Source organism: Neodiprion lecontei, chromosome 4 (assembly GCF_021901455.1).
Source record: "Neodiprion lecontei isolate iyNeoLeco1 chromosome 4, iyNeoLeco1.1, whole genome shotgun sequence".
NCBI classification, from domain to species: Eukaryota; Metazoa; Arthropoda; class Insecta; order Hymenoptera; family Diprionidae; genus Neodiprion; species Neodiprion lecontei.
The window spans coordinates 29,354,213-29,378,035 of record NC_060263.1 but is presented as its reverse complement, the minus strand read 5'-3'; the positions used below and the strand labels follow the sequence as shown (position 1 = coordinate 29,378,035).

Below are 23,823 nucleotides of genomic sequence, written 5' to 3'. Positions count from 1 at the left end.
TGCTCGACGTAAGAATTGTCGTCTGGTTCGAACGGCGGAGATGATGTAAGAATGTTGCTTCTCGATTTTTTCGTTTTCTCGTGGAATATGTGAACACAAACGATATTTTTTTTGGCGGGGTCCCAACCGTATGAGACAAAATTTATTCACATATTTATTTGTTATCTTCCATACAACCCGTAGTAAATGTGATTTCGTTTCAAACATGTCGTTATGAATTTCTCATGAGTTTAGCAAAGAAAATATTACCTTTTTGTCTCTTCTACTCTTTGCAGGTTTTCGCGCTTCAAACGAAATCCTCTCTCCCGACGCGGGAAGGAACAACTGGCGTTATTCTTGGATGTAAAGTAAGGTAATCCACGTTATTTCCTGCGCGAGTTGTAAAACTTTTTACAAAATGCTAGAATCCTGCAGGCTTTCGTAAAACGGCACACCGCTGGCCTGTTACGGAAACTGGGAAAAAGGAAAAAGTTGTAATTCAGTTTTGCTCAAAATTTTTGCAAGCTTCGCGCAAAAGGTGTAATTATTCGCGGACAGGATGCAGTACGAAAAATATATATATCGTGCAGAGATATACGAGTACGACTGTCCTACGTAGAAAAATGGCAGGGATATTCCCAAGCAAGGTAAAAGTCTTTCTCAAATGTTCCCCCTGCTTTTTTTCCATCTTGTGTCCTCGGGGAGTTGATTATACAGGAAGACGACCATGTTGCTGCTTTTCCTTTCCGCTGCGAGGAATAACGAGGTTGCGTCAAGAGTTCCTGCAAGACTGCCAGTTACACACAGTTTTCGGTCCCTAATTAGGATGCGAGAACCGTAGAAAATCTGACGTCAGTCGACCTAGATTAGCCTTTCGCTTGGACGGTTGAGCGAGGGAGCGGTGAGACTCGGGGGTGTGTGAAAATTCAATGAATATGATTTCCTTACCTCTGAGGAAATTACGAGTATAGTTCTCCGATCCTCGCTTTCTGAGAGATTGTCAAAATTGATTGGCAACCAACCGGAAATCACTTCGGGCAAAACAATGTTGAAATTTATTTTACCCCGCGCCGGACGCAATTTATATGGAATTCGATTTTCGCCTCAGCTGATTATTGACACGGATGATCCACCCTAATGACTCGACGGTAATTTTGCCTTTTCAAACTAGATTCCTTTCGTGAACGAACCCCTCGATCGTTATTATAGTTATATATACTTCTACCCTGCGGCCCTGCGTTGAGATGCGATACACAAAAGCATATTGTTAGCAACGGAATTAGTGGCTCCCTGAGTTGGTATGGGTTTTATTTTGTGGAATGACAGACTGTCCGGTTGCCGCTCGGTTCGAAATGGTCGAAATACCCAACGATCTCTATTGAATGAGTTTTATTCGTTTTTCGTACCAACAACGATAAAACCGCTTTGTGTTCCTATGATTGCGCGGGTAGCTCGGGCTGGTGCTCCACATTCCATCCTGTCGTTGCGTTCTATTTCATCCCGTAGAGCTTTAATTTGAAAAGATTTGGGTCCCAGCCAAATTGGCGTTACGACCCAATTATATAAGTAATTATGCCTCCGAGTATCTCATAATACATAATGCACTTCCCAAGTACGGTTCATTTCTTTAAGTCGTTTGTTTTCCCACTTCTCTAATTTCTTCTTCTTTCACCGCGATCCCTTTTTCCGAAGAGACGCGATGATTGCATCTTGCCAATTAAATATTTTGCCACGAGAGAACGCGTCCTTTAATTACCTGCACGTTCGTTTAAAGAAAAAAAATAAATTGTTATTGCTTGTTGAATTGAGGGAGCAGTAGAGTAAAAGGAAATGAAAGAACAAAAAAAAATATTCGGTAAAGTCGTCGCTGAAAAATGACCTGTTTTATTTCGCGCGGCAATTATTACAGAATTCTTCTTAATAATGGAAGCGGAAAATTCGCAGACGCAGACCAACCTAATTAATGAGCGCACTAAACTCCCAGATGAGTTGTTGTTACTTTGGGCCTCTCTGTTTTCAGCTTCCACTTGTTCCCTGTTGCACCATAATATTCGCAAATGATCGTGGCAGCTGTATTACTCCAATCAAAATATAATTGTATAATAAGTTTTGTTTTCGTGTTATCGTATGGGCGAATTTTGATCCAAGTTATTTATATCGTTAGATGATTCATGAAAGGCAATGAAAGTCAGGACTCTTGGGAGGGAAAAAATACACTGTTATCCATATTTTCCCGTGCCGGCTTGTAGTCACCGCCTCGCAGCGATAATTCGTGTCCTTCTTAGCGAGCTTGCGAGCTCGTTTTAAAGCTTGAACACTGCAGGTGTTATGATACCCAATTTTCATGAGTATAAGAATATTTAATGCCTGGAGGGCTGCCTTAGCAGCAGCTAACTGTGAATATGAATCGAGAAAATAAAGCTGCAAGGCTCGTTGACCAGGCAATAAAATAACCAAATACACCGGGTCGTCATTCGAGCACGCGTACAAAGGGACCCGGTGCATGACGGGGAAAAGTTGTTAGAAAGAAACGATGGCTCGAGCAAACATACCCACCTGAAGTACCGATCGTCCGAGACCCAGAGTGCTGGACAAACATGTCCGAGTCGCATCGTGTCACGACCTGTCGTCTCTGCTTCGTATGTCTCGAAGTCGTTCTTCGATTCGAGTGCTTGAACGGTAGTCAGTAATTATTGTCCATTCTGACAGCTTGAAATTTTATGATAGCCAAAAGCCAACGCAGTAGCGTGCAGCGCTGATTTCCATAAACGGAAAGCGTTGAGCTCGAGCAAGCTGCTCAATTCACGACTTACAGTCGCACCGGCATCCGACTTGAGACTCCCAAGTGCAGTCCATGGGATTGCGTAACTTCATTACCGGAGAGTCCTGATTAAGACAACCTGGAACCCGTGAAAAGGCGCACTTACTGCAGTTTTGCAGGGAAGATTAATCTCTTTCATAGTTCAACTGCCTTCCTCTTGGTGGTCCCAGTGCCGCCAGAGATGAATTCGTTCGTCTCTACCAAGCGCGTCCAATCTCGTAATCCCGAGCGCAGATGCACTGTCAACGAGTAGGTACCTTGTAAGGGCAGTGCGAATGGATCCGAAACCTATCCGCCTTTATGGGGGCACGGATGCGGTATATATCTCGCGCACATGTAGGAGAAGTTGGCCGTGCGTGAAGGTTGGGTTCGCGTATTGAAATTCAAAAACTATATCGAATCGCTGAAATTATTCCAGGTCGGTCCTTTCGGCGATTCAGGACTCCCATGAAATTCGGCACCCGTGAGAGCGCCTAGACTCAGGACTAGAAATCGGCGGAACGAAATCACGACAAATGATTGCTCCGTTGCGTACGATGCATCATCATTTTCGTGGTTATTTCAGGTTCCGAATTGACGGCTGGAATGAAACTAATTCGCCACTGTCGAATTGCGCAATTGCAGAACGCGTTCAAGGCTTGGAAATGGTGGGACGATCCGTTACCGATTTTTCTGCGTCCCTCCTTCTTACGTGCCGCTCTTTTTCTTCCGCTATTTTCCCCCTCTCTGAATACACATATTACGTTTCTGGACATACTTGGTTCTGTTTATTTGACCCGCTTGGGACGGCAGGTATTTCCATTCTGTGGATCGTCAAATATATTCGTACAAAACGGTGAAGAACGCTCAAAGCTCATCCAGACTGTTCTATCTCAGGATTCTGCCGAATGAAGTCGTGATCTAGACGCGGCTCCGAATTGCTAAATAAGACCATTATTGTTGGAAACAATTTAAATTTAATTTCACCCGCCAGATCTTGAAGCCGAAATCACTTCCTCGGATGGCGAATGCGTTAAGGTGACTTGCACGACAGCGAGAAAATGCTCGGTAATTTAAAAGAGATTTTTCGAGGATCCGGAAGGAGAGTTACTGAAAAATTTAGTGAACTCTTGGTGCAGTTGAGTCTTGATTACGGAAAGCTTCGAGTGATACGGTGTGTCCGTGTGTATGTGTGTGCATATGTGAAAGAAACGAAATTCTGCACTGAGTCGCGCGACCTCAATCGTTGCACACTGCCTCCGCGTTTTCAGAATTGCCGATCGCCGATCCTCTGAAGGGTTTCTCCGTTGTCTGCAAACCACTTCTACACCACATCCGAGAAGACTTCACAATAAGAATTACCACTGTCTCGAGAGAGGATTCGGTTTTCAGTTCGCCTATGCACCATGCTGAATGGTGAAGTTTCCATGCTCTCGTCTTTTCGACGTTTCCTCTTTTCTGCACAAAGTCCGCATGACACAGGAAAATAATGAAAATTCAAATGACCTTCTCGCCGTGATCAATACACCCTCCAAGGCCTGTGATTCAATAAACTTGTGTCCAATTTACCAAGCTATTTTCCATAGTGAGAACGATCCAAACGAGCGTTTGAGCTAACTTGTCTGAATGAAACTTGAAAATCGGCAGCACAGTAATTTCATGATCAACGGTCATCTTTTTCAGAAACTAATGAGCTCAACCGATCATCAGCCTTTCGAGGTAGATGAGCCTCGAGTCCGTTTCGTTTGCGGTAGGCTTCAGAGTCCCGACCATAGATACAAATGAGAGTTCCGAGAGTAGCCTCGCACATTACCCAGGAAAAACTTGATCGCCAAGACTGATTCACGAAGAAACAGTGAAAAACATTTAGATAGACTGACTAACTGTTGATCCTTTTCTCATTTTCACATGTGAAACCCTGTCACTCGAGGTGACACAAAGTTGAATACGAAAGAGGAAATATTGCCAAACCTCTGTACCTACACTTTGTTAATCTGCTTTGTATAATCGGCCGTGGCATTTCACACCTTGGCCAGCTTGTGTTACGCCATTCGCAAGACTTCTTCCCTATCTGAATACGGTCGTTGGACGGTGCCTATCTGTACCTACCGCTGCCTATTCACGGACCGTACTTCAGGGCGATAAGGTGGGCATACTATAACGGTGTATAGTCTGAATGAAATATTTTTCAGATAAGAGAAACAGGACTTTATTAACCCGGCCGATATAAATGACTATAATGTTGCAGATTTATTAATGGGGGACGTGCTTTGCGTTGTAAGCCCTCGAGCACGGATGTAGGTCTCGCTTTAGCCCTCCGTTGTTCATCCTAAAAGTCGAACGAGTAAGAAACTCGAATCTCGTCTAGAAAGAGATTGAGCGGCTCTTATTTACCGGATAAATATTGATCGCGTTCAGAATATTAGTTTACCGTGGATGTGATTAACCCCACCAGCTAATAAGACGCACAATAAATCCTCCCTTTCCAATCTCACATTGCCAAGCCGCAGGCAGTTTTCACGAATATTGCAAAAGGGGGTGCAAGCATTTCGTTCAGAAAAACTTCCGTGTAGAATTTTTTTTATTCAATTTGGTGGTTATTACTATTATTATCATGCCTCAAGTTTCGTATATCTGCTTATCTTCATGTGGTACGGTGTTGTTGCGTACAAAGTGAAATTCGTATCATATGTTGGTACGTTAACGCCCTGAGGTTATTCCCATCATGTCAGCCAGATGAATTTCTGCTCAACTCAATTATAAAGTTAGAAATAAATACTCGGCAAGAGATAGGGCCATGCATTGATTATGAGTTCGTTGAACTAATTTTCAACTACTAGAGAATTCTTCTTTAAGCATTTACTCGGAGTCTGAACTCTCAATTTTCCAACTCAATTTTGCTAGAATACTCCGAGCTCTAAAAAAGGTTCAAAAGATTTCAACTCGAAGGGGGAATAGAGTACAAATGGTCATGGTTTCCCGAAATAACTGCAATTTTAAACAGTAAATATGATTATTCGGAAATTAGTTCGAATGTTCTTGCAGTGAATTTCATTTCATCCGGAAACTCGACTAATTTATGACCCAAGAGGTATGTAATATATTTATAAATCGTACTCTGAATTATTCCGCGTGAAAAAACACGAGGTAACGTTTTTTGTTTCTTTTTTTTTTAACGCAAAACACATTAGTATAACTTTACAAGTGAGCACGTACTTCCGCAGGAACATTTGTACGCGTAATGGTGACACAAAGTCGAATTTAAAAAGCTCACCAGTTAAGTGCGGTAATTTGCACACCCTTTATGTACACGCTTGTCGAGCTTACAATTTTTTTCAATAATTCAAAATAATTACCGACGAGCTAATTGCGGCGGAAAAATTGGACCTTGTGCCTCTCCGTGATCCTCCAATATTAAAAGAAGTCCCGTGAAAGCTGTGAAAGCTGGAAAATTATTCGAGTCTGAAGCCCAGAAGCTCCGTGAAATAAATTGCTTTTCGTACATCGCCTACAAATTACCCGGTAAGGAAACGCTCAAAGAATCTGACAAGCCGGACGAAAGGATAAACCGAGAAAGGTTAGGAGTCAGTGAATTTTCAAAAGATTCAATGTCTAGGCCACGTTAATCATTCTACATCACCTATTGAATTTTCCGTGTGAAAACGATTTCGGAATTCGTCATTTGACAACGCAAATTGTTCCACGCTTTGCTGGCTCGTAAACTTATACAAATTTGTAATATTTGCAAACCACAGTGCCAAGTATCGGAGAACAATTAACCTCGACCTCAACGCGAAATCCAATGACGTGAATGACATCAGCTCCTCATACTTATACGTGATCCTAGACATCGCTTCGTCGACAATTTATAAAGCAAAAAATATCTTCGAAGCCGCATGGCAAAGGTCGATGTATCCTTGACGATTAGCCGAAATGTGCCAATGATGAAATCCCATCGGTCGCTTGGTGTTCTTTGAGCAAAGTGAAGAGACACATGTACCGTGAAATTCGACGCAATGACAATATTGCGTTCATCGAAGCCGACTGAACGAAGGAAATTCGTCACATGCAATAAACATTGCCGGAATACCGGATAAGATCTGGGCGTACCCAACGTGTTGAATCGCCGCCCGGAATCCATTTGGAGTCAAGTCTCGACCATCGTGCAGCCAAAGTGACAAGAAACAATCTCTGCCTGAGGAGGGTGGGAGAATAATTGAATCTGTAAAATAGTGCGCCGCGAAGTGCTGATTCGGATAAATTAAGGAAGGTTATTGCTTCTTGTCGGGCAGTGCAAGGGGTGGTAAAGGAACTTTGGCTCGTCTTCGAGCAGCCGTTACATACGTAGACTCGAGCAATTCCTATAATATGAGGGAGAAAAGGACGATATCTCACTTCTCCTGCGCAGCTGTATACAGCGCATGAATTTGAAAAGTTTCCGAGATCTCGGTTTCCCGGAATATGCAATGAAAAAACGAACAAGTTTCATTCTTCGTACCTTTCTTTTTATGCTACTTGGGGTGAAAAAAGCACAGCACCACTCGAATGATTCGGGGCGAAACGAAATGTGAAAGGAAATTTCGAGGTGCTATCTCACACGCATACACACGTACGCACTCGTAGACACACCGTCACTCATCCCTGACACTGCCCTCTCGCTTCACCCTTCAGCTGCTATAACCGGGGTTAATTGGAAAATGTTACAGACAGCCGTGACGGTTGGCAGACTGTGACAAACACTTATTACCATTCACGAAATTAGATCTACCCAATTTTTCCTTTCTTTTCTTGCCTGATACTTCGTAAGGCAGGAACGTCACTCGACGATGAAATTGCCTGTGCCAAAGAAAGAAATTCTCGGAATCAATCCTAAAAAATTGCCCGCCCTCTTTCCCACCCGTTCCGCACGTCTCCAGGTATTTCGAATCTCGTGTATCCGTCGTAGTTTGGTAGGAAAAATACGTGCGTGATTAACATTCTTTTCTGTTTCACTGCAGCGCGGGATTTAGCCGTACGGCGTACCGCGACGAAGACAAAGATTGACGGACGTTGAATTCACGTAGGTACCGTTCAATTTCTGACGCAATGCCGTCATAGTGCATGCGCGTCGTCTATTATGCATCTACCAGACAGACCCACATGAACGCGACTCCCGAGAACATTGCACGTTGTGTAGAAATTGCACAAGTGACGACGCCAGTCGACGGTGCAGCCAGCAGCTAACAGCCGAGGCTCCCCCCAGTGTCTGCATGCCTTTGTACAACATCCCGCGGGCCTCGTTATCATCTTGATGAGCAAACTGCTGGTGCAAGACTCTCCGAATCTACGGGCTAAACCGAATGCCCAGTGTAACGAACATCCCCCCGACATCCTGGGGGCGCTTGCAGTTTCATGCCTCGAGTTTCCGCCGCTGCTCTGCTGTTGTACCCTAATAAGCTTTCCATCGGAGCGCGCATAATTTACTTTAATATTGTTCGAATCTTAATTCATAGACTTGCCGCAAGGAACTCTCCTTATACCCTTTGAATAACGGACGGTAGAATTCTCAGGGTGAAATTCAGGTCATCCGGCAATTGAACAGTCCGTTATTTTCATACTTGTCTACTACTACGTCTAATTTTATTCGGGCACTTTCGACGTTGTTACAAATTTTATATTTTTTATTTTGGCTGGAATATTATTGTAACTGTCTTGCCCGTGTCTTCTAAGCTTCCATTAAATCTACGTTTTTAAAGTTGATAAAACTGGTCGCTTACTGACATGGACGTAACGGGAAAAAAAAGAACGATAAATTTCATTTGTGGTAGAAGAAATTGGTAAGATTTATTCAGAAGTATTTTTTTTTTATATAAAAATCGTCATCGTAGTCTGTGTTTTACGGTCAAGCTGCATAAGTTTCTAGGATTACAGTTTTCTGAGATATGACTGGCTAACATTTCATCTTGTGATACTTGTATTCTGTTGACAGTTTCACTTTTGTAATACATTTTCCCAATTCCATGGGTGCACGGATACCACAGTTCTGGATACCTAAGTTGTCATACCTTTAACAACGAGTATAGAAAACTGAGAAAGACCTTGCAATCGCAACAATACCATATCATTGTATTTGTACAGTTTGGTTAAGGTTTCGTAAATACGGACGTCGACCATACCTCGTAAAGTTTCGTGACGTTAAGGATAAATGCAGGGTATGACGCGTAGAGAAGATATACATCGAGTGGAATTTATCGTTAGTTACTGAAACTACAGAACAAAGTAAGTAACGCGTTTAGATTAAATCCCAGTAGAGGAAATAGATAGAAGTTGGAGGAGCTAGACGTTAACAGTCGGGAAATTCGTAAAGTTTTAAAGTATCGTAACACGTGTGTGAAAGAAGTTTGAAACGGGACAAGTGCATCGCACCGTTCATTGGAACCGTGACCGTATTACTTTAACGCTCGCCTTACCCAAGTTTCTGGATTACCGTTGTTTCCACGTATCTCTTCCACTTCTTCTTCGTTAACCAAACTCAAAACAAAAAGAAAGAAGTGGTTGAGTTTCATTTCGACCGAACGACGCGGGGACTGCGCGACCGCAAGAGCCCCGCACTACCAAAAATTAAACGCACAAATACCCACGTTAGGGATATTTACAGGGTTCAGCAGTCATGCCTCACTCCCGGGGGAACCACCATATTGATCATGGTATCCCCTACGCCAGGTTAGTATAGTCAATTTCATATTTTTACTCTTCTTCTACTCCTTCTGTCATGATTTCACTCGCGAGAAACAAATGTTTCGCAACTGTCGCATTCAACGGTTTGAAATTATCTGTAACGACATATCGATCGTAGCCCTGCGTGACATAAAGTCTGTGATATAAAAATAAATTCGGTTGAGATTCATGCAGAAGGTATTTAAAAAATGGTATTTCAACGCTCGCCGATTACGAGCATTCCATGTTTTTTCATTACTATCAAATTTGATCAAAAATAGTATGAACCGAGGCTACAACAGCATATTGCGATAATAAAAATACCGTGTTTCCAATGAAACCGCGCACTTTCGTCGTTCATTTTGTGTTGGAAATAGCAATGCTGAAAATATGGCAATAAATATATGCCTGAAAAATTTCTTATTTCATGGTAAATGGACAAAGCAAAACCCTGCGCTACATGCCGCAATGATTTTGTAGTGTGTGGATAGCTGGCGTAGTTTATCTGACTTTTCTCCGGAAGAACAACCGTTATCAACACCCATGATAGTAATTTTATGCTCTCGATGGATGCAGCCGGGTTACGTAGAGGGTGTAAGTCAAAGAGTTTATATGCCATCGAAGATCGTTCCACCGAAGATTTACAACCGGAGCAAACCTACGAGGATCTGTTAAGTAGCAAGTGCGTACATTAGTTATCAGATAAGTCAATGGCCGAGCTTCTCTCCTACCCGATAATACTGCGCTGTTGTTGATTGAAATGTAATTTTAATCTCGGCGTGTGAACCAAATTGAGGGATCGAAGTACGCCTGTCTTGCCGTACAAGGTATGCTTTTTTCCAATATGCCTTTCAATAAGGTTGGAATGATTTACGAGCACGGTTTCTTAGAGTTGTTACGTATCGATTATATCAGCTGTGATTCCATCAAGGAAAAAATTGATTTGAAATGCAAAGATAATTGTACAAGGTGTATCGTATGCTGCGATAGGTATTCGAACACAAAGGAAGAAGTGGAAAGAAATTTTGTTACTATGAAAATTCTCCGTGATAAAAATCACGCGTAACAGCTGTAAAATGATGTTTACGAAATAATTTGACCTGCTGCAAGAGAAGAGCGAAAAATATAAAATAAAAACGCGTACTGGGTTATCGGATTCCCGTAATTGAATCGAGCTGCAGGGGGAATAATTTGTATTGAATTTTTAACAAAGAAATAAACATTAAAAAAGCGAGACTCATGTTCCAATTATTTGTGCAACACCGTGGCGAGGGGTTAAACGAATCTAAACTGTATAATGAGCCAAGACCAGAGGTCCACGTCGCTAATGGAATTTGAATTTACATAATCCAGATTTATTTCGGCATTATAGGAGTATGAGATGAAGAAAAAACTGGAGGAAAAAAAAACATGAACCATAAATCAACAAGCCCGTAGGCGGAGTGATTTTCCGTTGGGGTAGTCAGGGATTTGATAATTACCACGAGAAAACAAATAGCGTGCCTACCCAGCGGCGCGGGGGGTGCGGGGTTCAATTGCACGGCTCCACTCTTACTCTCGAAGTTTGGCATGTAAATAAATCGCGTCTCTTTTCCCCTGTTTTCGTACATTTCCTTTAATAACGTCGCGCCGCCGAAGGATCAACGTGCGGGAAAAATATTCGCGGGCGGTTGCTCCTTAAAGGGGTCCCGTCCGAGTCGTCATTCTCGGATCGATGATTCCTTTTTCTTCTCTGTGTTTATACCCCGCCATAATGCATTTATTCATTTATCCGTGCATCATCTATGCGCATATCGATCGTGGAAAACTTACACGAATGAATGAAATTTAATAACACGTACTATACTGCGTCGCGTATAGACGAATGTTCGAGATTCCGAGAGGAGCTTTGGTCGAAGGATTCTTTTTCGAATCCATTCCCGACTCTTATTTCTTTTCGAATATCCTACGGCCAAGCGTATTCTCTTCGGAGAACTCTGAGCACTTTCATCGCAAGTAGTTAATACTACATTGTGTATCGAGGGCGGAAAGAAAGCGCGTTACGCCCGTATTGCACACGGAATCTTTTTGTTCGACCCCTTTAAAAATTCGTCATTTCACGCGTGTAATGCAGGTGCAAAATAGCACGTTTCACGCCGATTCGGAAGCGCGCGGACGAGGACTTTCCGCCCGGTTCTAGCACCGCTTCCGAATTGGCCTGAAATGTGCAATCTTGCACCTGCATAACATTCATGAAATGACGAGTTTTCAAAGGGGTGGGACAAAGAGATTTTAAAAAATCAAATAAAACCTGATTTAGCGAATTAAAATGAAGTTCTGAAAGGTGCATGTTTTATTGAATTAGCCATGCTGAAAAACTTTTCTCTTCTATATTTCAATGCAGATCAGCAAATTGCCGCGTTCTCTTTCAGGAAAAATATGGCCGCCGTGCCAGTTCCACTGTTCTACCTTTCCGAAAGCCCTCTTTTCAAATTAGTGGAGCTTACACGTGTGCCTAATGTCCGAAATAATGGTAAGCCGAGTTTTTGAAAGAGTCCAACACTTGATAGCCAAGTACTTTTTTCTGCGGGTAGAATTTCGAGATATAAAAGGTATCGTAATAGGATTCGTATTCTCGAGTTGCCGCACTTTTAATCCGCTTAATATAAGGGTATTTTAGGGAAAAGTTTTGAAAATTTAATCGTCGCTAACTGGTGTTCATTTTTTGCATGTCGGGTGCGCGCTAAATTGAATTATCATTGTATCCCGGCAACAATTGAGTATACTGCTGTTTTTCGAGCATTGCACGTTGGCGATATTTATTTTACCGTGTAACAAGACATTTACCTAGAATATGAGCCAAATTTTCATACACCTTATAAGTTCGACTGATAGATCCGCAATATAAAAATGACCCTGGATTTATAGTTCAATTTAAAGTGGCTCCAGTTTAATGATGAAGGACCATTATAACATTATAAGAGCTAGTCTTTATTACCGTCAAAGTTTAAAACCGTCTAGACTATAGACCGCGGTATAATTTATAGCCCATCTTTTTCTCCCCTCTTTTTTCACGTTCTGATCCATAAATTTTGTTATCAATTATTTTTTTCAGTTTTTTTTTTTACTCCTGTCAGTTTAAAGCCTTAGATTTATTGGTTGGATCAAAATTTTATTTATCTGTGTGCGTATTTCTGATATCATGCGAGTGTGGACTCTATGCAGTGCATCGAAAATTTTCAGATAGTAACGTATAACGCTTGTTCAACGAATGCATCGAAGCCAGTGACAGGCACCGTCAAATGGCCGTCACCTTGACGACGAAAAACAGATGGGTATCGACTTAACCCCGACGCACTTCGTGTCGGAGCATCAGCTGCGTGTAGTCCATAACCTGGTCCGGTGGTGTTTCAAATAAAATTTCAAATATGAATTTCGGTGAATTTTCTCCACCGGTTTGCGCGGCGCTGAAGCCCCGACACAACCCGATCGACTATCCGGGAACAGCGAACGTGTCTTGTGCCCACAGAATGCGCGAACCAAACTCGAACTGTCGGTACGTGAAACAGTTTTACGAACTGCGAAAGTCTACGGAGATTGACCCAACCAAGGAGCTAGAGGACAGGCAACTCGTCGCACTCAATCGTCGATTCGCCTTTGAAAAACGTACCGACAAACGCGTGCTGAGAGAGAACATTCGACGAAGCGTTGAACAAGGTATGTAAGTGCTGTCTACGAGTAAATTATTCCTCTTTGATACCCGTATGTTCTTCGGTAATAAACGATAAGTATGTCACTATAAGAGATAACCTCTATGTGCTCTAAGGAATGATGGCGTATGAGGATGGGATAAACAAACGACGAGAAAAACTTCGAGCCATGATCTTGGTCGAGGAGGCTGCCTTCACGAAGGAGATCGTCGACCAGGCTCAGCATGGCGGGGACTCCAAGATAAACGAAATGAGGGCGCGGGTAGAGGAGCTACGGAAGAAACACGAAGAGGAACACCAAGCAACCGTGGCCGCTAAACGGATGCAGCAGTATCTGACCTGCTGCCTGGAAGCGCGCGAGAAGAAGACCCAGAAGTTGACGAGGGACGCGAAGCTCTGCAACCTGGCGCAGATGGCTGAAAATGAGGCGAAACGTAAAGCGGAACGGGAGCTGGACGCGCTTTGGCACTGCCTGATGCTGAAGGAAGTGGAGGCGAAGAAGGGGAGGGAAATCGAGGAGGCCAGACGACGCGAACTGACGACAAAAATGGTGCGAGGCACGCTGGACGACCAGATAGCTGGGCTACGAGCCCTGGAGGCTGAAGGGCGACAGGTGAAAGCGGAGCAACAGGAAGCTCTTCAACTTATGTGGGAGAACATCCGTAAAGAGGAGCAGCGCAATCTTGATAGAGAAAATTACGAGCGTCAGCGGCTGAAGCGGGAGCTGGAGGATCAGCTGATGAAGAGGCAGAAGATACTGGCGGAGCGTGCGGCCGAGGAAAAGGCGATGGACCTGATGTTCAAGGAGCTCGGAGAAGCGGAACTGGACAAGGAGAAAAACGAGCGGTCATCGACGGCGGAGAGACTACGTCGGGAGATGTTCGCCTATTTGAGTAACCTCGAAGCCATCCGGGAGGAAGAGGCGAGACGAAACGCTGAGGTTGATGCCATCGTCGAGGAGTCGAACAGAAACGTCGAAGCTAGACGCACGTTGGCTATTCGAAAGTTCAAGGAAGCTCGAGAGCGAAGCTTGCGCGAAGTCATGGCTGGGCGTGAGGCCCAGATGAAGGAGAAGCAGGAGCGTGAAGAGCGCGAGAAGAGCGAGAAGGAGCGGGAAGCTCTGCTTTTGCAGAAGGAGCTTGATCTCGACGCTAAGCTCAACGAGCTCGCCGAATCCCAGAAGAAGGAAAGGGCCAGGCATTACGGACTACAGCTCAAGGCCCAGCAGAGCTACGTCGATGCCGTCCGACGTCGGGATAAAGAGGAGGCTCAACGCATGTACCAGGATGGTATCAAGAGGGAAGAGGAGTACCAAAGGCAGACCAAACTCCTTCTCGAGGCCTCGGAACACATCACTCCTCACGCGTTCAAGACGCTGCTCAAGGAGTGCGCGGCTCGTCACGATGCCGAACAGAAGGGACAGTGCTACTGCCCTCCACCACCACCACCACCACCGCCACGCGCTGAAATCTGCTGATTTGATAGGGATTTTGATTCTCATGGTGAATTTGCCAGACGAGTGAGACGGTAATGCAGGCAATGCCTATAAGGGGAAGTCGTGGCGAAGGAGATATTGAATTCGTTTTCGAAAAAGTGTCGCCTCAGCGGAATACAGAAGCTCCTGCAATAGTGAAATGGAATAAATTGAGGAGCATGCCACCACTTTAGACCATGTGTTTTTTATCTCGAAATTCGACTGCCGGGTATATTTAATAATTCAGACATCGGACTGGGGAGAGGATGAAGCCGATAAGTTTAGAACGGAGAGGAGATCAGTTTGTAAGTGCGGATTTAACCGCGGATACCCGACCAAGAAATCTCCATCGCTTGAACACCGAGTCGAGAAGGCTCACGTCCGCCGCCGCGACTCTTTCCAATGAAAAGTGCCTCCGTAGGATTACCTTTGATTTATTGCTTCAATTGCTTCGTCCAAAGTTCGTTTTATTAGACTTATCAGGCCATGCTTTCCGGCTGATTCTATATCTTCTCGCAGCTCCGCGCTCCATGTGCTTTTCTCAATGCCGAACCTAAGGCAGCCGGACCGGCAGCTCATGGGCTCTTATGCCGCGTCCGACGTAATTGAATCTTGAAGCAATTTCGAGTATTGGTTAAGCAGGATGAAATTCTCGGCCGGGGATTCGTCATAAAATTGGATAGCCTGCGTCGTCGCTTCGCGAGGCTCAATCCATTTTCATTCTCCTCTTAACCCGCGCGTGCTTGCAAGGATACCGAAGTATGACACATACGCGCAAGCGAGATCCGTCCAAATTTTATAGTTCATCTCGTACCGGAAGTACCTGCGGATTTATACATATTTTGGTTTATCGTTTTGAAAAAGTCGCCTTCTCACCCTCACGTTCCCTGTTTATAAGCCTTTACCCGTCCCGTTTCCGAGAGTGGATCCCGTTTTTTTCTCTCTCACTTTCCTTACTTTTTCAGAAGTACCCGGGAAAAGTCAGAGCCGATAAATTGGAACGATCAAGTTTGGATCGTGCGGGAACCTCGCCTGTGCCGAATAGATGTATCGCTGCTTCGGGATCTTCTAAATTTTTCAAACGCCCGGCAATAAAGTTTGCAATCTTCTCGTGGAACCTCGTTCATAAATTTTGAACGAATTCAAAAGCAGTTACAAGCGCGTATATATCGCACTGTGTGTACCTCTCTATATGGCGTAAACTCTGCGCTGCCGTATAGCTCTGGAGATACGAATCATTCCTGCCATGCGACTGTTGTACGTGTGTGAGTTGTGCATGTGCCTGCCCGCCTGCCCATACACGTGTAAAAGAAGCTCCGTGTGATAAAGAAACCAGATCTTTGAATTTTCTTTGAATTTCTCAGCAGTGTATCACCGCCAGCGGACAGTTTAATCTTAGGAGAGCGTGTGCCGCGTTGAAAGGTGAAGTGTGGCGTCGCTGCGTATTCCTGTCCCTGTCTTCGTTCACATCTTCCGCTTCTTCCCGTACACATCCTGACTACCGTATCACGATGGGAACGTTGCCGCGTTCTACAAAACCTGCTCTGTGTCATCGGGTATCCTGCCGCCACCTTCGGCTGGTGTGTCTGTTTTAATATTTTACCTTTCAGGGCGCAAGATATCCTTCACAGAGATACGGAGAGAAGGCGCGAAGGTGAATTTTTAGAAGAAGAGAATAAAGAAATGGGCAAAATAATATCGCACCTCAAAGCTCGGGCCTTTGTCCTGCCGAAATTCCTCGTGCGCCCTTGGAGATGAATAGAACTCCTCGACAACGTTGACTGAGTTTAGCTGGAGGATCGCAGACTAGCTTGGGTTCAAACTCGGCTCTACGTGATCTCGCATTCTCTTTCGGTATAAAATTCCGGGAATAGTAACCGACCAAAATTAACCGTTAAATAAAAAATTATCCTGGGTTTGGGGCGCGGCGTTAGGCGGGTCGAGATTAACGTCTTCTATTTCGATAGTAAGCCTTATTGATCTCAAAGGGAATTTCGATGGAAATCACCACAGGATGCCACGTTTGCTCAGAGAGGGATGGAACGGGCCGTCTGAAGGTGCGAGGGATCGAAATGGCACGGGGTTGGGAGTCCGGAAGGGGGAAGAGATCAGAGCTCTCTTTAAGACCGAGTTTAAAATAAGCTAACCTTCTTTCGGTAGGACGTGCTTTATCAGTGACCGTAATAACCATCAACTTTTATTCGCAACAGCCTCGCCCGGGGCCAGCTGAATCGGTGTGCCCTCTCCCCACCCCCCTTCGCCCTCCTCCCTCCCTCAGCCCTCAGTCCTGAGTCCTGAGTCCTCCGTTTCGCCCAGGCGGTCGGTGTGCTCCGGGCGATTGGATGTGTACTTGGGGCACCGCGGAGGGACCATAATTGCGTGGAAAAGGTTCACGTCAAGAGAAGCTCGCCGGTTCTTGGATCGCTTGTAAAAATCATTAAATTTCGGTTCTCATTTCGAGGGGAAGGAAGAGAAATTTAATGAGCTGGGAACGAAAAGTAGCTACATATATTTAACCCTCGCTCTACTCGCGTGACGTCGCGAGTTGAGACAATTTTTACGCTGATTGTCAGTCGCGGTTGGATTGGACCTTGCTCGGTCTGGAGGTGAATTCTTGCACCAGAACATAAGTAATCGACCTCCTCCTCCCCATCCCCCCCCCCCCCCTCCCGCCCAGCCGCATGTCGCACAGCATCAGGCCGACGGGGTGCAGACCTAATTGTCTGCGTTTACCGTGTTTATATTTATGACAAGGCTGATAAATATGCATAAAGGATTCCAGCGGCTAGGAAACTAATTCAACATTCTTCTTGGGCAGGGACGAGCTCGGAGATGTGTTCGTTTTTAAGATAGGGCCCGATCTGGTCCTCGTACCCGGCTAGGAACCCCACGGCTATGCAGAGTAGCTGTTTATTATGCTAGGGTGAAAGGGGGCGCGGGGTGGATCCACGCTCCGAGGTTTCGTATGTAAGGATACGAACTGGAATAGACTTTCGACTTGTCGCTGCCGGCAATACATACTAATGCCTCACTCGGCTTGATATAATTATTGAACCCTTGTGACTGCGGCGGACCCTCACCACTCACTCCTGGTTCAGCCCTTCCGCACTGTTCTGCATCCTACACTATTTTCATTCCATTCGAACTGGTAATCAGAAACAACCGCTTGTCTGGACCTGGTAATTTTAAAGTCGTGTAAATTATCTCTAGAAAGAGGCGAAACTATGCCGCTGAACATCGGGTATAAGCTACGACTTTTTTCACTTCTTTGATCCAGGGAGTCTGATTTTTTTTTAATTTGTTTCGGGACCATCGAATAGCGATCGCTTCTTTTTCACGTACATTTACTTATATTAGTTACTGTAGTCGAATTAGCATCGTGTTCAAATACAAGCAATTTGATGGAGTATATTAACATACATCGTATATTATAATATTCTTGTTCGTAGAAAATGTCGACAATGTATTTATTAAACTGCAAGTGATAACTATTACCACCAATTGTATAATATAAAATATACTCCATATCAATATGCAAATACTGTTACTTATTCAATTTTAAGAGATCCAAAAGCTTCACAAAAAACATCGCAGAATTTATTGTTGATGAGTGCTTGTTAGTACACTAACGAAATGCTCAATTCGTTTAAAATGGACCACAAAATTTTTCTAGCTACAGAATATTTCTAAAAAATCCATCCGTCATATAAAATAATGATCCGTGAAAATTATTTCCCATGAGTAAATAAATGTATTTCTGAAAATTGACGTTTTTCGCAACCATCACGTTATACATTCCGCATTATTACATACTTGTCCTAGTTACATTGACAGGCCGTATTTGGTATAATAAATCTAGAATGGAAAATGTGTAGATATTCCTGAAATATAATCGGCCGAAAATTCTGTTGAAAATTATAAACTCTCCCGACTAGCGAGAGCAGTATATCGAATAAACACGCTGATCAGGAACTGCCGTTGAAATAAATTCCTCGAGTTTCCAAATTTTGCAAAACGTCTACTCACAACTACTCTGCTGTTGATTATTCATACCGTATATTTGCTCAGTTCATATCTGTCGACACTTGGGCAACGGGAAACAATGACGAATTCGGAACTACAATGCGCCGACATTATCTCGTTCCGATCTGGCACACGTGCATCCACACATATACCATACCGGGTACATCCGGGCAAGAAGATAACAAACATTAGCCATACAGCTTGGTTTCAGGCACGATCGAGCTTGCGGAGAGTGCCGAATGGCGCAAATTTCAGCGGTGCTGCGAAATAGCAATTCACGGGTCAACGTCTCCTTCTTTCCGGGCTTTGTCGCAGTCGAAATACCCGAAGCTACAATCCCTTGATAGGGGTGAAATACACCGATAAGTTGGGATTAAACTGACAGTGAAATTCATTCGTTCGAAGCTTCGACTTTTACCGCTTGCAGCAAGATATTCGAACATACGCGTCAGACTTTTACATGGATCCATTTGATGCAACATGCAAATTGATTCGTTCATGCGTTGTGAGCAAGTTACGTACCGAGATTGCTTAGTCTGTAGAGTGCAGAATCGGTGGTGGGGGTGGAAGAGAAAGGGAGCAAAAGACCCCACCCCGGAAATGTTCTTTTGACGGACGCGCTGCCGTCGTCTTCCTCGTCGGTCCTTCACGGCAGTGCATTAATCTTTCTCTTCCGCCCCCTTATTGAAAATTCTACAGAGCGCTTCTTAGTTTTTGCGCAGCCACCTCTGTTGCCTCGGGGGTCGCGGGTCAATACCGTTATCAATCACCAGACGGCGCACATATAGCGCTACTGTCAGCCAAAATGGCACTGGATGCTAGATCAGCTTCTCGACGTCTTCGATTACTAACACTATAAAAACATGCATACGCCGAGACTTGCTCGTACACTAACGGGACCACCATCTTCAAAGGCCAGACGGTACGTTATTCTACGAATCAGCCGAACCCCGAGGATCACAACCCTCTCTTCTCGGGTCCAAAATATGACCGTGCCTGTTTAAACGTACGACTGAAGGGCCGAATCGTCGAAAAACGACGCTGGTAAATTTCACCCCCGTTCCTGTTTTATATTCCCAATCCTGGGATACATGGAGGTGGGGGAAGATGGAAATACATTGACGAGTATTCACGCGAAAGATGCGGAGCGAGAGACGTACCATATGGGTTCAACTTGCAATTAATTTTGGCTTTCTCGGGGATTTGCCGTTGCCATGGTTCCACGTTCGCCAGTAAAGAAAGGTGGGTTAGTGTGCGTGCCAGTTGTACGGTTGGCGGGCAGGAAGGTAGAAAGACAGGGCGGTTACAGCGGAGGAGGGTATAATGCAAAATTAATTTCCTCTGCTTTCCTTTCTTTTATCGGCACGCGTATAGCGCATCCAGCCCTCGGGTTTCCACTGCGTCAACCTTTCCAACCTTTTCATTCTAACGTACGAACCTCGCCTTAGGCCAACGAGCTCACAAAGAACTCGAAAGTTTGCCACGTTTAATTAGTCTCGCTGAGCTGTTTTACTATCGGCACTTTTTCAACGCGGACAAACTTTGCTTAGGGTTTTAATTTGATACTACGTAGAATAAATATATTATTATGCGGTTGATCCAGTGACTATTGACACGTATGGCTGCAAACAGGTGCACAAGATGTTCGATACTTCGCACTAGTGAGTCTTTTATGTCTACAGGTTTGAAAATAATCAAACCAAGGTTCAGGTTAAAAGATGAGTGCGCCTTTACTCAATTCTCAATATTAGGGTGTGCAGTGGAAATGTATCTCTACAGCTTGAGGAACGATGCAGATAGCAGTGGTAAAGCAGATAGCCAAGGCATTCCGGTTTGTAATCTAATAAACTTCATCTCCGGCGCTCTTAGCGTCTCAACCGTCTGCTGTGCACTGGCGCAAGTAGTTTTCTCAGTTACTTCACCAGGTTATCCGGTTTCAGCCAGGTTTGAAGGAACCAAAGCCTTTCTCACTTGAAGTACTTTCAATCTCCAGTAATGAGGTGGACAGCGGCGGTAATATCTTTCCGCGAATATCTGCACCACTGATCAGGATAACGGTTTTTCAATCGAGCAAGGTCGTGCAAAAAGGAAATTAGATATCCAAGTATTCACGCGAGGAATTTTGAATGCGAGGTGAATACGTCTTCGGAATACAGATACACAAAAGGGATATTACCGAGCGGGGATCCAAGCATGGGTGTACATGTTGATTTATACATACGCCGAGGGAAAAAAAGGAACTCGATCGACATCTGATGCGGAAAGTATATCGGGGCTGAGAACAATGTTGCGCGACATCTTACGACAAGGGACTAGCCTCATGAAAGACGATTTGAATACTCAGACCTGGAATACGGGTAACGTAAACTGGCAAGAGACGGTGTGTTAGCTTTTTCAAAGTAGCCTCATCAGAAAAACATAGCGATCTTGAATTTCCACGAGCTTCTCACATACTTGATGCCTCTGAAGTTTAATTTCTTCAGATCCTTCGCATGTCAAAGATATGAAGCTATTCGTTCTACTGCTGCATCGCACTTGACGGTCTGAAATATCCTTGTTGAGTATTCGTCCTCTTCCGGATATGCCAAAAATAATGAGATCCAATGAGTCGTAGAACTAGGCTAGACTTCGTCTGCTGGAATCCTGGAATTACGCCTGGGGTTGAGAGTGATGTCTAATCGTCAGGCAATTTACATTTCGTCCGCCGCTGAATTTATGACGTCTAATATTGGCTCGAGGAGAGAAAAGAGGAGATCCAGAGGCAAAGCACTTAGTCCCGCTTTGTCGGCACTTAGTCTCGTGAACATCGGGCACCGTATCTCTCATCGCCATCCGTGAATGATTTGAAAACTGTTGTAGAAGAAAAGAAGCCAGAGGAAGAGACGCACGTTTCCCACGAACTATCGTTGCAGTCGTTACAGTCCAGTGGCAGCGCTTGAAATTAATACCACCACATTAAAGAAGAGCACAGATAATCGATCACTATTAGTCACCATTAATCACAGGCGTACGAGTCACGCTACCTTCAATTCTATTTCAATTACTTATGACAGTATAAAATATTGAAGAAATTTTCCACGGCTGCAGTCGTTCTTCGAATTAACGCGAGAATGGAAACGACGATTGATGTGAATCCGTCAATCACCATGAAAGTGCGGACCTGCTGCACAATTAGCCACTTCGAAGCCTGCTCCTTTAAGCCAGCAAGACGAAACGGGTCAGATCTGATATGTACAAGAGTTTTAATTTTTCACTGACCATGGTAATCTGAAACTCAGCTTTGGCTGAGTAGAAGGTGCCCAAAATGCTTAAACCCGTCGGCAAGATCCGAGTTGGAATCTGCTGAGTGAAACTGAGCGCTTACGCCCTTCGGCTTGAGCTTAGCTTGGTCGAGTTTGGATAGGTGACTGGATATCATATTCAGTAATACAGGTACTGCCGAGGAAACCTCAAATGCAACTACAAGTTTCCGAGGGATGCAAAATGGCATTTGATCGTTTGAGGAGAAGAGAATTTCAATCAAAGTCTCCGATCAAATCCGAGCGGTAAGCTCCTAAAGCTACTTACACGAGCCGATTTGCAGAACCGGAAAACTTTGTTCCTTCCTCGAGAAACGTGAAGGTACTCGTGCCGATAGTGGTGCACTTTCGTGTACCTACTGATCCGGTGTAACTGACAGTGGTATCGACGATTTCGTGTCTCATTTTAGAAATCCAACCGGCGAGGGTGAAGAAGAAACGCAGCGTCGGAAGCGTGGAAAATTCGGGATATAAAGAAATGGAAGGAATCGTTCGGTAAGCAGAACCAGGAAGTTTGAAATCACAACCACCTCGGCAGTAGCGGTATATGGAGCAGCATCGCCATCAGTGCCGCCCCCAGCTCCATAAAAGACCAAGTCCTTGAATACTGAAAACAACGTCGTTACGAAAGGAACAGAGCCTGAGGAAGAGATGGAGGGCGGGAAAAAGGAACAAAAAAATCCTAAATATACTGCAGAGAATGACGCGGAGTCCCCGCGCCGTTTGGAAAACTGCCGTTTCGAAGATCGAGAGAACGGCGCAGCTATCGGGAGTATGGAAAACATTGGGAGCACGTATCGTTCAATTGGTTTACGATGGCAGGGGGGGGGTCGGTAGTAGTTTCTGGTTGCCGGTTTCCGCTCTCTAACGACTCAGGCACCCTGCACGGTGCGCACCGGGCGTATTCGCGGTCCTGTGAAGTAAGCATAATTTTCGCGGCGTCAGATCTAGTCTCGCCTGCAACATCGCTTCGGTTAGGAACGAGGGTGTAGCCTCTCCCAACCCTCACTTCATCCTGTCTCCTGTCCCTCGTCGCAGCGCGCTGTGAGTTTCATCCCTGGTAGTCGATAATTGCCAATTGAATTTTCAGCAACTTTTGCCCGATCTCCTCTTATCCTCAACGGGAACTCTAACGCAGCTCGTGTCGTTCCTCGACGAGGTTGATACGCCCTTCCTCTTTCTAACGAATATTCTCTCGCACGCATTTAGCACCTATATGCTTGACGGAGTGATTTCACGCCCTTTTTTCCAAACTTTTTCACATAGATTATAAACTGCACTAAAGCGTTGCAGACTCGTTCACGTGGTTACAGAATGACTTACTATTACTCTTGCTCGAAGCGAAATTCATGTATGTCATCGGGAATCCCATGATTCACTCGCAGAATCAAAAGCTGATAGCAAATTCGACGGTTCTTTATCACCAGCTGTATTCCTGACAAATGTATTTCGAAAGTACGTCAATATCGCAACAATTTTTGGGCAAAGACCGTAAACCAAATGGGAGAGGGCTTCATCCACAGAATGCGGTAATTTCATTCGCATGTCGTTAAACATTTCTCAGATCTAAGTAATAAATGTTTAGTCCGCGATTGAAAGCAATAGTAGTCAACAAACTCGACGTTTTATACGGTACAGTTTTATACGATGCACATTTGTCTCGCGTGGCGTGCAGTAATCGAACATTGCGGGATACAGCTTGGCGAGAAATGCAATATATTGCTTCAACACCTACACATATACGCCCTGGAATTCCGAGAGCGCCTTAAACGCGGTACAAGGATAACGAATACGTTCCTCGAGAGTTCGTGCCGCCGAATCGAATTTCTTAGCGCAGTTCCGCCTCTTAGACCGCGAAACGAA

General features: G+C 44.5%; 1 protein-coding gene and 1 non-coding gene across 2 annotated transcripts; one reads left to right on the top strand and one right to left on the bottom strand.

The window, feature by feature from the left end:
* Nucleotides 1-9,338: 9,338 nt before the first annotated feature.
* On the bottom strand, nucleotides 9,339-9,489 carry LOC124294353. Its single transcript, XR_006904286.1, has one exon. It is a non-coding gene; the product is annotated as a U1 spliceosomal RNA (small nuclear RNA).
* Nucleotides 9,490-12,882: 3,393 nt separating this feature from the next.
* On the top strand, nucleotides 12,883-14,641 carry LOC107216797 (calponin homology domain-containing protein DDB_G0272472-like). Its single transcript, XM_015654084.2, has 2 exons — nucleotides 12,883-13,171; nucleotides 13,281-14,641. The coding sequence occupies exons 1-2, from the start codon at nucleotides 12,883-12,885 to the stop codon at nucleotides 14,639-14,641; spliced, it is 1,650 nt and encodes a 549-aa protein (XP_015509570.2).
* Nucleotides 14,642-23,823: the final 9,182 nt, after the last annotated feature.